At 38.1% G+C, this 14,560-nt stretch overlaps 1 protein-coding gene across 1 annotated transcript in view; it reads left to right on the top strand.

The window, feature by feature from the left end:
* Positions 1–14,560, top strand: part of MAST4 (microtubule associated serine/threonine kinase family member 4) — a 309,587-nt gene that overhangs the window by 78,927 nt on the left and 216,100 nt on the right. The window contains exon 3 of the mRNA XM_075078836.1: positions 6,373–6,494. Within this exon, the coding sequence (XP_074934937.1) occupies positions 6,373–6,494 (122 nt within the window). The remainder of the gene's footprint in view (positions 1–6,372; positions 6,495–14,560) is intronic.

The following is a 14,560-nucleotide window of genomic DNA, read 5'->3' as shown; positions in this document are numbered from 1 at the left end:
ATTTGAAATTTAAGTAAAATTTGTTGCTGCAGCCACATTAAAATAAGGCAAAATATTGAAATTTTTCCTAACGATGGCTTTAAATCCATACATTATTCTTTTACTTTCCAATTACTGCTAATGGGAATTATGGGCTTTAATTCCCCGGGCACTGATGTGAGAATAGATCCTAAAATTTACAGCCTCCACATCATTTCTTACTGTCCACAGCAGTTAAATTTGAAGCAGTAAAGCAGAGTGCCCTAACCTGATGGTAAAATACTAATGTGGGGGGCTCTTTGCCTCTCACCTGACAGGTTTCTGAAGCTGTAGTGACGCTACATGTATCTGAGAGTGAAAGTGATGGTACGTCGCCTCCAACTTTGGCTACCACTTCCTGCTGCTCCCAGTGCCCAGGGGCATATTTGCATGGCCGTGGCTGCTCTGCGATGTGCTGGGGCTGTGCAGAAGGAGTCGGAAAAGGGGGAAGTACCTGTGTTTCCTTTCAGTGCATTTCGGTGACCCTGAGCGATCTGCAGCTGGGTCCAGTTTCATCTTCCACCATGGCTTGTTGCTGTTGTTCTGAGGCAGCTCATGCTCGTAATGCTCCCCAAAGAGAGGTGTGAAGTGAGCAACCCACGCGAAACTGTACTTGGCAAACCTGACTTGACCACAAAGGTCAGCTCTTGAGATAAGATCAGTTTGTGTTGGCTTTTTCTTCAAAGTAGCGAGGGAGAAGGATCTATCTTTCTGAATTGGTCATAAATAATCTGCACTTATAAATATGTATACTTGATTTATCAAAATAATTGAAATAAGTATTTCTTGGCCCTTGCCTTAAAGATGTCAGGATGGTAAAAGGCTATTTTGAAGGCTGCTATTTCACAGCAGCTAACACAAACACATTGATTCTTCCTTCAGTTCAGCCTGTGGTGGGCTGTAATCATATGCACAGCTTCTGCTTTGGACTAATTGTGTCCATAATTACTGTCAGCCCAAATCCAGATGCATCCATTTTAGCAAAGTACATACCTTTTTTCCATTCACAGTTGTGTAATGGAGAACTGCTTCTAATATTTTCATAACAAAATATTTCCATCAAAAACTTTCAAGATGCTTCCTTTGTATTTATCTTTACGTTTTGACTAATTACAAAACAGACTTTCCAGCAGTGCCGTCTACAGTGCCCTAAGTACTTCTGTAAAGGCAAAAACTTATTTGGATGCCAGAAGGCTTTCTCTATCATATGCAATTGTTAAAACATCAGACTGCTGGAGATTTGAGGCAAATATTTTCTAAATTATAATTGAAACTTGAAGATTTATAGGTATTAGATTTAAGCTCATTTAGTAATTCTCAGCCATCCTACTGGGGTATGGATTTGAGAGGGAGAGAGGAAGGAGAGTAATATTTTAGCAGTAGGAATGGTGTTTGTAGTTAGAATAAAGCAAACCCCACCTTCTGTGACTCATCCTTGAGGAAGCGTATATGGTTTTTTAGTCCCTTTTTGCCTTATACAGTAAAGCATACACACACTGGATGCAACAGAAGAAAGAAGTGGCAAAGATTGTTTGGATTTTCTATAAATATCCGTTATAAAGGAAACTAGACATATGAGAGGCAAGTTCAAGGTGGGGGAAGATGATGCTGAACTCTAGTGATGTATTCCCTTCGTCCACCAACGATTACGTAATGCTTATTAATTAAATAATGCTTAAGTTATTACCATTACATAATCAACTTAAGTCACCTTTATTGAAATGTGTTTTGATAAATGTGCTGGACTAATTAGGAGCACATTCAGATGTGGGAAGAGATGTCATTGCTCACAAACAGTGCTGTGACTTTAGGCTGTCTTGATAGTTTCAGGCACAGGAAGGGGAAGGGTGGCAGAGATGCCAGCAAAGCCTCTGCAGAAGGCACAGGAGGAAGCCAAAAACCATCTCGGGATAGAATGGGACAGCAGCAGGGGACCTGTATCAGTAGATGGCTCCTCTGTATCAATAGCTGAAGAAAGTAGTAAGAAAATTACTAAGAGCGTGGCAATGGTCTGTTATTAGACAGAGATTACCCTGGACACTGGCAGTGTTTGTGTGCTGTATATGGCCAAAATGCTGAATGAAGATGGAAGGGATGAGGTGGAGTTGAGGTGAAGGCTTCCTCTCTGTTCTCCATGAGTCAGTTCACTCAGAAAGGAAGGTCACTGGAGCATTAAACCTGAAGGCAGAAATGAAGGCAGTGTGAAAATCAATAATGCATTTCAGCTCAAGTTTTACATGTAATGGTGCTATTCAAATCACATAACGGAGGAAAAGTGTGGATATGTGTAAATTCAAGGTGTTATTAAAGAAAACGTAAAAGGGGAAAAATGCATACAATTATAAATGAAACGGTAGTAGGAAAAATTGTAGTACTATAGGGGCAAGAAGAGGAGCGGATAGTGTGAGGGGATTATAGTGTGGGTTGGGGTTTGGTGTTGTGTGGGTGTGGTGTTGTTTTTTTGTTTTTTTGTTTTTTTGTTTTTAAAAATGGAGGAACCAAGGGAGAGTTGCTGACTAACTTATTGCAGGCAGGGACTGCCTGCACCACTGTGTGGTGTTTTAGTGCAGTTGAGCCCTAATCCTTCAAAGAAAGCAGGCTGAGTTTTGGAAGAAATTTTTTTCTATAAGAAATGTTGATGTTCCATTTGATTTTGGAAACGAAAAAGCCTCATTGCACTCCTGTAAAATATGTCCAACTTTTCTCATTTTAAGATGCATAGTATTAAAAGTACCGTTGTTATTTTCTGGATATTTTGGTGCAGTTGGCGTTCTTGATGGTAACTGCTCATCTCCTGGTAGTGTAGCTCTGCGTAAAGGTTAGTGTTCTTCCCAGACGAGAGATTTATCTGTTACCATGTTTTTGCATAAGCCATGGCTATTTTTGCTTCTATAAAAAGCATATTTATTATATGCCAATTCTGTGTTTAAATGTGTGTATGGATGTACTATGAAAAGAACTGGAGTTCTAGACAGTCTGCTACACTTGCCTTAATTTCAGTATATTGTAAAATGCCCTCAAGTTTTCTGCTGGGATTAAGGATGGGAGGAGACATCATCCCAGCATCACACGTGCTCATGTTTTCATTGGCAATTTTGATTCTGTCGACTACTTAACTAGCTGCTCCATGGGCCCTTCAACATTATTTTCAATATTTCTAGAGGTTAGTCATGCAAGAGAAATAATAGAATATTAAGTGAATTCTTACAGTGGAGACACTGATGCTAAATTAATCTACTCTGCTTTCTTGTCAGTAAGGGAAAACCTTAGGGTTGAAGGAAACACTTACTACCAGATTTTGTTGTCATAAAGAGTAGGATTGCCTTTCCTCTAGCTTCTGTACCAAAATATCTTAGACTTTCTTTCAGATGTTTGAGCAAGATAAAAACTAAATAAAATATAGATGTCTGTAAAGCACAAAGAACAAAGGTGCCTATTAGAGATGTTCTATGTCGGCGTAGCCCCACACATGGTAAAGTACCATGTGCTCTACTCTGAGTCACTGACATGAATAGGAATCACAATATTAGCTCTCCATGTTTTGGGTCTGGCCCCTGCTTAAAAAAAAAAAGTAAGTACAGGCATTAATAATAACAACACTTTTTTTTCCTCATATGCCTTTCTCCTCCTAGACTTCATTGACTTGTAATTTAAACCTTTTTGGCTTGGGAACCAAACCTAAACAAAAATAGATCAATTTGTGGACAACATACAAATTATTGCTTTCAGGTTTTTTTCTTGGGAAGCTCAGTGGGATTCGTCTGAAATGAAAATTAGTGCAGTCTGGGAAAGGCCTAGTGTCTGACAATGGATTTAGACTAGTTTCAAACCCTTACTAGAAAGTGCATGGTTAACCAAAGAGTGATGCTCTTCACTGGTTTTAGAACAAGCTTTATTAAAACAGACCTATTTCTTGTTTGCATTCTCTGTTGTTCTAAAGATCAGAAGAAAATTCTATCACTTTTCAAGTATTGAGTCCTATGATGATAAAATGCACTAAGACTATGCTACAGTCATCAAGCTGCAATTTGTTTAACTAATTTTTCTGGTGGCTTCTGGAGTGGCTTAATACAGAGTTTCTAAGAGTGATTTGTGTAATGTATGCCTACGTGACAAAACAGGTGTTGCCAAAGCATTTTACTGGTGTTACCATCACTTCCTGGTATTACTACGATGTCTTGTTTGGAGTTGTCTTGACTTTGCTGGCATTTTAGGAGCCTTCTTGCATAGTTTCTTTACAGTGTTTATAGTCTGCATTCTAGCCTGAGAGACTTTTGTAACTGGGGAACCAGCACTAGGAAATATCTGGTGTAATTCCAAGAACCTCGTCTTACCATGACTCTCAGGAGAGGAGTCAAAAAGCAAGTAAAGAAAATGCATAGATCTCTTTTGATATAGAAAGCATTGAAGAAATAAAACGTACCTGTTTAAATGCAAGGTATATATAACTGAGTTTTTTCCAATCACTTTTTAATTCTTTCTTCCTACCTAGCTGAGAAGGAATTAACCTTTTGGGGTGGCAGATAAAGTTGTAACTGACTGTACAGGTCACTGGCATATTCCAGGATTGACATCAGTGGAATATCAAAGATGTGAACATTGCAATCAATGCCCACGTGTAAACTTTTTATATGGCATCCTTTTAGTTGAGGATGGTGTTAACCTATATAAAAAGATAACCAGAATTTGATAGAAACAGGCAGAGAGCAGATGGAAATTAATTCAGTTTTTTCCAGTTCTGAAAAATGTTATCCTGGATAACTGAGCACAAAACCACAGCTTTCTTGTAGATTTTTCTTCTAGTCTTGGGCAAGGTGTTAGTAAACTGGGTGAAAAATGTCTGTGTTTTGCTTTACCAGTATAACAAAGAACAATAGCACATTTTCAAGACTAATTGGGAAGCATTAAAAAGACTATCTGGTGCTGCTGCTTGGGAACTCTGTAGCTCCCAAGACAGTCTTTTCCAGAGACCTCAGCAGCTCTCTGTGGACCTGCTGTTAAAAAATAAGGTTATGAAGCTGAGGCCTCTGATTTCCTGGCAAACCTGTGCCCATCTAGCAGGGTGCAAATCCTGTGTCAGTGGTCACACACATACCCACTCCACAGTTCTCTGAGGTGACAAGATCAGTGAGGTGGGAATTAGTAATTTCAGGAAACAAATGTTTAGGACAAGTCGTTTGGAAGATTGTTTTCATCTGAGCTGTTCAAAACACAATGCAAGATTTTGATTGAACCTAGATTTGATTTAAAAAAATCTTTTGAATTGTCACTTTGCATCAGCTTGTTGGTCTTCTAAGATAAATCAGTTGCTTTACTAGTGTGATTTTCTCACTTCTGCATTATTTTCAGAGATAATTAAGAACTTAAGGTGGATGTATTTGCTTAGACCCATATATAGCCTCTTGTACTGTTTCTTGACAGTGGCTGAAAGTAAGCAATAAGGAACAGAATCACTACATTCTTGCCCTCTTAATATAATTTCCTGAGTATTCACCCTGCTGCTGGTTTGCAGCTCAGGAGCTTCCTGTGCCAGAGATACTTCCTGCCTAATTAGTACCTGTGGGGAGATGATCCCAGACCTGGCAGTGCTTTCGTCAGGGGTCTGACTTTCCGTTGCACTAGGCCCAAGCTTGCCTGGCCACAGTGAAATGACACTGCTAGGCAGTAAGCACAGCAACCACCAAGGAGGGGTATGTCAACCGCTCCTGGAGAGCCCCATGCCAGCACTCTTGTGTAATGGCTGGCCTGCACCTTGGTGATCATCCCTTAGTTGGGATGCGAGGTAAAGATGCTTTCTTGGGAATCAAGTGATACCTATTAGGTAGATTATAAGGATTTTTGGAATAGAAGCAGAATAGTCCCCACTCACAGGGTGGTGTAATTTTTATTCACATATTAAGTGCCTTATTCCAATAAACTTCACTTTGCACCTTGGACTCAGAACCTTTATTCCTTCAATAGGTAGATATGATTTTGTTTGGGTTGTTTTTCTTGTTTTTGTTTGTTTTTCTGGCTACCCTTCGGAATTTAGGTTTCTTTGGTTCAAGCACACCATTCTGGATGTTTGCATCTTGATCCATTAATTGTGTTTTAGGTAGGAAAAAGGTACAGTCTTGAGAATACTGAAAGAATTAATTTGCCTAAGAGAAGTGTAGCTTGTGGAAGGGTGAGGTGAAGGGCTAACAAGTGAATAGTAGGAATTCTGTTTTTATGGAATCCCCTTTGGTCAGGGCTATAGTGAAAGAAACAAATGTTTTAGAATGGTGAGGGCATTACTGTATAGTAAACGGTGTCCATTGCATTGCCTTATCTGATACATTTTATATTTTAACACATTCTTTCTTAACTTGACAGGCAAGTATCTACTTCCCAATGCAACTGTACAGCAGCTGTGGCAGCCTGCAGAAACCTCTAATCTTGTTCGCATGCGCTACCAAGCACTTGGGCAGTCAGCACCTTCACTTACTGCTAGTTCGGTGAGTAATTTTTTTTCAAAGCTAGAAGTGTACAAAAAATATATTGCATCTCTACATCTACTGGTGGTAGGGTAGTGATCAAACCAGAATTTATTTCCAGATGAACCTCTTTCTTCCTTAACGTGGATTTCTAAAGTACCTGATGGATTCCTGCATACAACGTTACTTAATATGTTGAGTGCAGCTGAATAACATTTATGGCAGCAGTAACTCTGAACTGGATTACTGGATTTTGCATAAAGTCTGAGCTGAATGTTGCATTAATACATCTGTTTGCATTTAAATGGTTCCTTTCCTAAAAAAAACAAACCCAAAGGGCATGCTTTTTAAAGCAGCAATAGAAGGTAATTGTCCTTTCTCCTGTGCATTCTTTTTATCAGCGTCTTTGTATTCACTTTCTGCAAGACTCTGTCCTCAGAAAAACGTGGGTGTATGAAGCATGAGCTTAATGAAGCCTTTTAGATAAAATGAAAAGGGAAGAGATGCTTCATACACTTGAACTTTCAGCTTTTTGTTTTCAAGCATCCATTATGCTGCTTTGTGCTTCTTAATATTAAGATCTTAACAAGTGTTGAAATTTAATGAGGACCCCGTATACTAGAGTATAGTTTTCTTCAAACACTTGTTTGAATGAATATATTTCTTGTTGTATAAAAAAAGCAGAAAAGTTTTGTTAATGTTTCCCCCCACGCTTTTTGCCTTTTGGCTGGTTATTAAAATTTTGCTGTTCCATGCCTACTTTCTCGGGGAAACTTTTTTTTTTAAAAAAAAAAAATGTTCAGGCTAAAGAAGGCCATGAACAGACAATGCTCAACAGATACTACCATGCCAGTTTTTTATACCATATTGGTATGTTAGGTGGCTGCTTTCTCCAGGAATCTATCTGAAATAGTATTTCACTTCAAGTGCAACAAATCTGCACTTACAAATGTAATCATGGTTTCTGCTTAGGGGTGCTGTTAGCTGTTTGTGGCTGTTTGGGGCAGGTGTAGTTTGTTGGACTCCATGCTTATTACAAACACTTGATTCTGTTGGAAGTTCTGTGCTTTGAGCCCTAATATTTACCAAGGAACTAAGTATCAACCTGCGTATTTTTGTTTTCTAGTTTATTAGGAGAAGCGTAGTTCATTGTGAAGGAAGTATTTGGCTTATGTATACTTGACATGAAAAGCGAAGTAGATGAGTGATCAGAAGTCAACTGAAATTGCATCAAAACTACATTTTTTCCTTCTTTTCTGTAGTTGGGAATTAAAAAATAATTTATTCTAATGACCCAAATTAACTAAGTTTAAAAAGGGCTGTGTTGCTATTTGATTACCTGTTTCTCTTTGCACAACTAAGAGGTGTCATGCTACTAGCAACATTGTGCTTTTGTTTTGGTGTAATGCTTAGCCTTATACGAAGAGGAAGAATCAGCAGCATTTTGACAAAAAGTATTTTAAGTGGTCATAAAACAACAGACTAATGAAAAATGCAGTGAGCTATGCTTCCTTAAGGGCCTTTCACTCATCACCAATCAAGTTTTATGGCATATTTGTCTGCCACAGACTACTTCTTTGCAGTATCTCCACATCTTTTATCTGTGCTTAATTGCAGCTTCTTTCACGCTGGTGCAAAAGCAGGCGAAAGCCTTCTAGGGAAGTCCAAGCAGATTGTGCACAGGGCAGAGTTGCAGGTTCCTCAGAAGTATTTATATCTTATCTGGAACTGCTGATCAGACTTGCCTCCTAAGGAGGTTGAGGTGACATTGTCACATAGGCAGAGATCTTCTCAAGACTCCTTTGACAAATGCTTTGCTGTCAGACTTCTGAAAGACTCTCTGGCCTTTGCTTAAAAGGGGCCATAAGTTAGGGGTCACGCCCCCTCCCGTTTTTGGTGTTGGTTCTGTCCTTTGACAGAGTTGCGTTTTGGAGGCCTGTTGTTATGTTCTAGTAATGGGAGCTTTTAATTATATTTAGGAGAGTTTGGCCTTATGTGGAAGAAATTTGCGTGAAGAATTTCCATATAGCCGCTCATGGTCTGAGTCGAAGTGATTTAAATGTCTGACTCACCTAAAAAAATATTAGCCCGTTATTAGTTCCTCTACTAGGACTGATCGTTCTTGCTGTTGTTGATACACAGCTGATGTGGACCTGACAGTGAGCAGGGGTAAAAAAACTTTACTTCTCCCTTTTTCTGTCAATTTAAAAAAAAAACTTCCCTAGATTACTTACTATGTCACAGATGTAAATCTTTTCTGTAGGAAATAATAGATTTTTAAGTGACTTATGGAATATTGATTAAAAATGGGCTGCAGGTGTTGCTTTAGATCAAGCTCAATAGCTATGCATGATTCACCACTGTAATATAGGCAGTTGGACTATAAATTAAAAGTACAGTTTCTGTGTAGAACTGTGTAAGGTGTATGGGGAATTCTGATTTTTTCAGATGGATGGGCAGTGGTTTGGATTTGCTGGTGGCTTCTAATTCAGAGGTAGCTAAGTCTTGTTACTCTTCTACTCTGGCAGGAGCATGTTGAGCCGCCCATGACAGATTCTGTGGGTCGTCATGCAGACAATGGGAGTCTGCACAGAGTATTAACATGGACTTAGAAACTTTAAGAAAATGATACATAATGTCTTCAACACCAAATAGATAGGTGAAGCTTTAGGATGTTCTTGCAGGTCAAGTGTTGGACTGGTCAGTCGCTTCCTCTCTATAGTCAGTGGAGAACAATACATGCTGCTGGAAGGCAATTCATAGTATGTGTCTCTGCTGAGTTTTGCAGGAGTGTATGGGAACTGTGGTAGAGCTGGCTTATCCGACTGTTCCTGCCCTGTAGGCTGACAGTTGTCTTGCTTGATTTCCGGCATCTATTTCAGGGTAGGGTGAACTGGCCTCTGAAAGCACTTCTTTTCTGCTGAAGGGGTTTGGGAGTTAGCTGCCTCATGCAGTGTCCAAAGTTTGGGAGTGATTCTCCTGTCTTCTCCCAGCCCCTCGCAACTCCACAAGTGTTTACAAACACCATCACCACTTCTGATGTGAGTTGTCCATTTTTATTACTGCTAGCAGAATTTTGGGAAAGTAGTTCAAAAGAAGCAGAAATAAAGCCATTTTTGTTAATATTACATTGTAATAAGCTGATGTGCTTAAAATTACGATAATGAGTCTGAAACTGAGCAATTACTTAGCATTTTATAGGCAGAAATATATTTTATCTGAGTGGCATGGATTGAAAGGAAGTTCCTGATTTTAAGTTTTTCTGTATAGCTCATGTGTAAAAACAGTAGAAACCTGAACATAAGGTGCCTTTATAATACATGATGATAAATGTGTAGATGAAAGGAAAATAATTTGTCCACATTAATTGGGTAAAATTTCTTAGATTTGCTTTGTCTTCACTATTGATTAATAGCAAACTAGGAAACTCCTGTTCTGGTGGGGTTTTTTTGGTTGTTGTTTGGTTTTTTTTTGTTTGTTTTAGTTTGATTTTGGTTGATTTTTTTTGGTGTGTTTCTTTTTTTAATAAAAAAGTAATCTCCTGCTTCAAGGAGCATGAAGTCTTTCATTTTGCTTATGTTTTATATAAATTAAAAAGACTTCTCACAGCCCAGATTGCTTTTTAAGACAGCATATTTCATGACTACTGAATGGTAACTTGCTCTTTGAAATATCCACTTAATAAAATTACACTACAAACAAGATCCTCAAATGAAACACGTACATTGTAATACACTTGGCTTTTAAACTGATTCAAGACTGGCTGTGTAACTTCAGCTTTATGGTAAGTACTGAGCATAAGGGGCCGTTCCTTCTCTTGTGGAAGATGATTATTCATGGTATGAGGAAAGCAAACTCCAAATGGTATGTTGTTTCTTCTTGGAGACTGGAAGATGTCAGTTAAATGACTAAATTACTTGGTTTAATAATGGAATATCTTTGACTACTTTAATAGTATCTAGTGACTTACCAAAACTGGAGAAAGGGTAAGCCTGGCCTTTATGAATGGCTTATGCCCTTTCGTGGTAAGCAGTGAAGGGATGTTTAATCTAGGCATGACTAGAAGCATTTGCTACTTTTTAGCATACTATTTACCTCTTCAGTTTTTTCAAGATTTACCTCTTGATCCTTCCCCTTGCCCCCAACTTCATCCCCTCCTCACCAACTGCCAAAACATTGTTGCCTTCCCCAAAACAACAGAAGACTGAGTTTGCAAGCATCAGTACTTTGGTGTGCTTGCTTTTTATTGCCACTTTATGAGTGTTAATTTGTAAGAACGGTTTACGGAAGCTGGAGGGTGGTAATTATATAAAGTGCTGTTTTATAAGATAGATTGCTGAAAGGAAACAATATAAGAAATGTTCAGTGAAAAGCAGTTTTACTTCAGAAAGTGCTTTGCCTCCTCCTTTCTTTTAAATAGTATAATACTGAAAATGAGTAAGTGTGTCTTTGTTAAATATGCCATTAACTTCAGCTAAATTGACATAATGTTGACAGTTATTATAAGAACTGTTTCAAAACTAATTATGCTAATTAGAATGTAACTATCAGTAATTACATGTATTCAAACAGCACACCAACACCCTTTTGTGTGTTTTATTTCCCAGATGCAAGACAGCCTTTTGTTGCCTGAGAAGCTGCAAAATTATAGCTTAGATAATAAATGATGGCAAACAAATAAAATGCATTCTTTAGAAACACTAATTGGTTAGATAAGTGAATGACAGTATCAATTGTGCTTGGGCAAACCACATAATTAAAAAAAGGCCTGTATTTAAATGTTTTATTTTAGAATTGTAGGGAATGTTTCAAACCATTAATTGTCTGTTTTCAGTTTTATCTAATGAGTATCAGGCGTAGCTGAATTTATTTTTAAATAAACTTTAAGAGCAAGAGGAACCTGCATCTGAAACTTGGTTGCTTTTAACTTTAGCTCTTCCTGTCCAGGGATCCAGATCCTTGGTTGTGTCTGTGAGCAACTATTTAGCACTCTGTAAGTTAATGAACATGTACAAGGATGGCACTTGTGAGAAACACAAAGATATTATAGAAATTGTCTAAGCAGCTGATCTTGGGTCTGTCTAAAAAGTCTCCCCAAAATATTTAGCCAGACTTCAGAAATACTGAGTTTCAACTGGAGAAGTTATTTGAATGTTGAGTGAGTGTTTAGATTTGAATGTGGTATTATTGTTTGACTTAAAACTAGCTCAACGTCTAAGACTAATCACTGAGAATCTTTTAAAAATGGTATAAAAATTATACCATTTATACCATAAATGGTATAAAAAGTATTTATTCCTACAAAATGCTAAAATTTCCAAGTAATGGTAGCAGGTTTTCCATGCTTCAATTGCTTCTAGCTTTTAAGACTATAGAGTTGTTCTCCCCTGTGAATGTTATTTCAGTAACTCCTTACCCATGAATATATATTTGCATTCATATTTCTTTGCCTGTATTTGCCTTCGAACAAATTCTTAATTGCGGTTCTAATTTAGTAGTTAGTTCTAATTTAGTAGTAGAGGGAAGTAAACATCCATCTTCATAGCACTCCTTTATACTCAATATTTGTGCACGGCAAAAGGCTGGAGTAGACCTGGTGCAGACCTGTGAAACTGTAACACTTTCTGACAAACTGATGCAAGAAGTTGATGACTGGGCGCTCTGTTTCAAATACCGATATATCTTTATTTGTCTACATAATTATTTTTAAAATAGTCTCTGCACATTTGGGTTTAAAACACAATTGTAGAGTCAATTGCTTGACAGAGTTCTAGATGTTTGACTCCTTTCCTAAATTGTCTCATTAAAACTAATGGCTTTATTAATTTTGATGCTTTTCTTGCTCGTTCTTGGTTGATGAAATATAGAAGTGGTGATGGCCAGGGTTAATTCTCCTCCAATAGAGAGCTTTTGATTTCTCAGATTTGAAGACATATCGTGCTACAGAGCATCATTAGTTAAAGAATAATGGGAAAAGTAGGTAAAATAATAATATCTCAAAGAAGACTGACCTCAGTTAAAAAGTCTTGCAAGCCTGTCTTCCAAACATACCCACTTTGTGGTGAAATAGGTCTCCTCCTGTCAGCCTCAGTTAGCTTCCAGCTGACAGCATGTATTTAAGCATATTCTGGAACTGAAAGGAGACATTTAGTCTAGGTACTTCGCACAGTTTATTAGAGATGAGTGTAGGTATAATCCTCTTCTGTATCCTATTAATGGTACAAACTGGTAGAGATCGAATGCGTGTAGGAACTAGCAGTACATCCCTATTTTGCACATGAACACCATGCTTCTATTTTCCAGGCATCCCATATAATGATATTCCTCCTTCACAAGAGACTTTCCCAGAACAGTGAAAAGGCTCAGCTAGGACCAGTTTCTAATTCTAGATAATGAAGAAGCTGGTGCTGTTGTAATTATCTTCCTTAGCCTGTGTTGTCTTCTGAGGATGCCTTATTCTTTCAGATCTTCATTTGGTCTGCAGGACCTGCACAGTCAAGATCAGTTAGCTGGGTTAAATGTAGTGCCTCACCCCTAGAACCAAAGCCTCTGACTGAATGTTAGTAGTGACTCTGAATAAGGGCTTATTCTGCATGTTAACTGTGATATGTGAGTTCTTTGTGTGTGCTGTTAGCGATAGTTATCTTAAAACGCCATCTAGAATTGTGTTGCTAGTATCTCTTTAAAGTGGAAAGTGTTAGAAAAATGAGGCCATGAACTTTCATGCTCATAAAATTAGCCACATGGGAAACAAGGGAGTAATAGTGGTTTGGCAATGAGCTATGCAACCAGAAGAAATCGGCATGTAATCATTTATAGTGTTTGAAGATTATATGCCTTTCTGGGAATACAAGCTTTCTCAGCTTCTTGTTGGACTCTGCTTAGAGGATAACTGGATAAAATGTTACAATCTGTGACTAACAAGGAATAAGACTAAGGAATATAGTGATGGACTTTTTCTGCCCTTAAATCAAAAACTTCTGCAACCCCTTAAAGGATTTATAGAGGTGAAATGGGAGGGGGATAAAGAGGGTAAAAAGGACATGGAAAGCAGGAATAGAAGAGACTGGAAAAATGACTGTCACAGGGATGGATTTAGGAAAATTTAACCATAATGCTATCTCCTGGTCCCCATCACAGAAAGCAGAAGGCGACTGACTGCTGTGATTTCATTGTCTAGCCAGTTAACATGTTAATTCAAACACTGAATAATCTGTAGTTTTTGACGTTTAGTGAGAAAATATTTAGTAACAAGTTACAAGGAGGTTCTCCTCTGAGAAGTGCATGTTGATGTACAGATCTCCTGTTGATGGTCTGATTTCCACTCGCAGAAGTATGCGATAAAATTTTAAACTAATGTCACTCACAGCTCTGACCTCAAAATAAACGAGATAAAGTATAGCAATATTGTTGTATACATTCTTTCTGTCTGCATTCAGGATCTGAAGGCATAGTAAGAGATGTTGATAAGCTTATAGTGAGTCTCTCTGTGTTGCCTGGGTGGGTAGCAGTAGGTTAGGGTGTTATCTGGAGTTCTTATGGAGCAGTAACAACCTCTCTGGGTGTTCTTAGCAGTCCTAGCAATTTGGTAGCTATGCATAATTATGGTGAGATTATTAAAAAAAATGCTGCAGAGGATAAGGTACTGCTCCACTGATGTGAATTTTAATAGTGAAACTATATATTGTCAAGAAACATAATCTTGAGGATTGTAGAAATTTTTTTCCTTAGGCTGCTTGAGTGTAATTATCCCTGTAGGAAGCTTGATATCTGCTGTGGCAGTATCAGTTAACAGAAATGCAAATAATGAAACTCTTCAAACTTCCTAGTGGAGTCTGGCCTAAAGTGGTGGACTTTCCTTTGAAGCTGATGCAGAGTATTATTTTCTGCTCAGTTTTTTGCTGTGGGGCCATATCCTTATAGTAAGGGATAACTATATAAAGCCGTTTTTAAATTGATGAAGAAACATTTTTGTTTTCCTCTCTATATGTCAACACTTCCTCGTGCCTATGGTAGTCGCAAACTGATGTAATGTGGCAGAGGATTTAGGAGCAATAACTCTCATCCCTCAAGCTGAAGTACTCCCG

The sequence above is a fragment of the Phalacrocorax aristotelis genome, chromosome Z (assembly GCF_949628215.1).
Source record: "Phalacrocorax aristotelis chromosome Z, bGulAri2.1, whole genome shotgun sequence".
NCBI lineage: Eukaryota > Metazoa > Chordata > Aves > Suliformes > Phalacrocoracidae > Phalacrocorax > Phalacrocorax aristotelis.
Note: the sequence above shows the minus strand (reverse complement) of the source record. Positions and strands in the feature narration are given on the sequence as shown.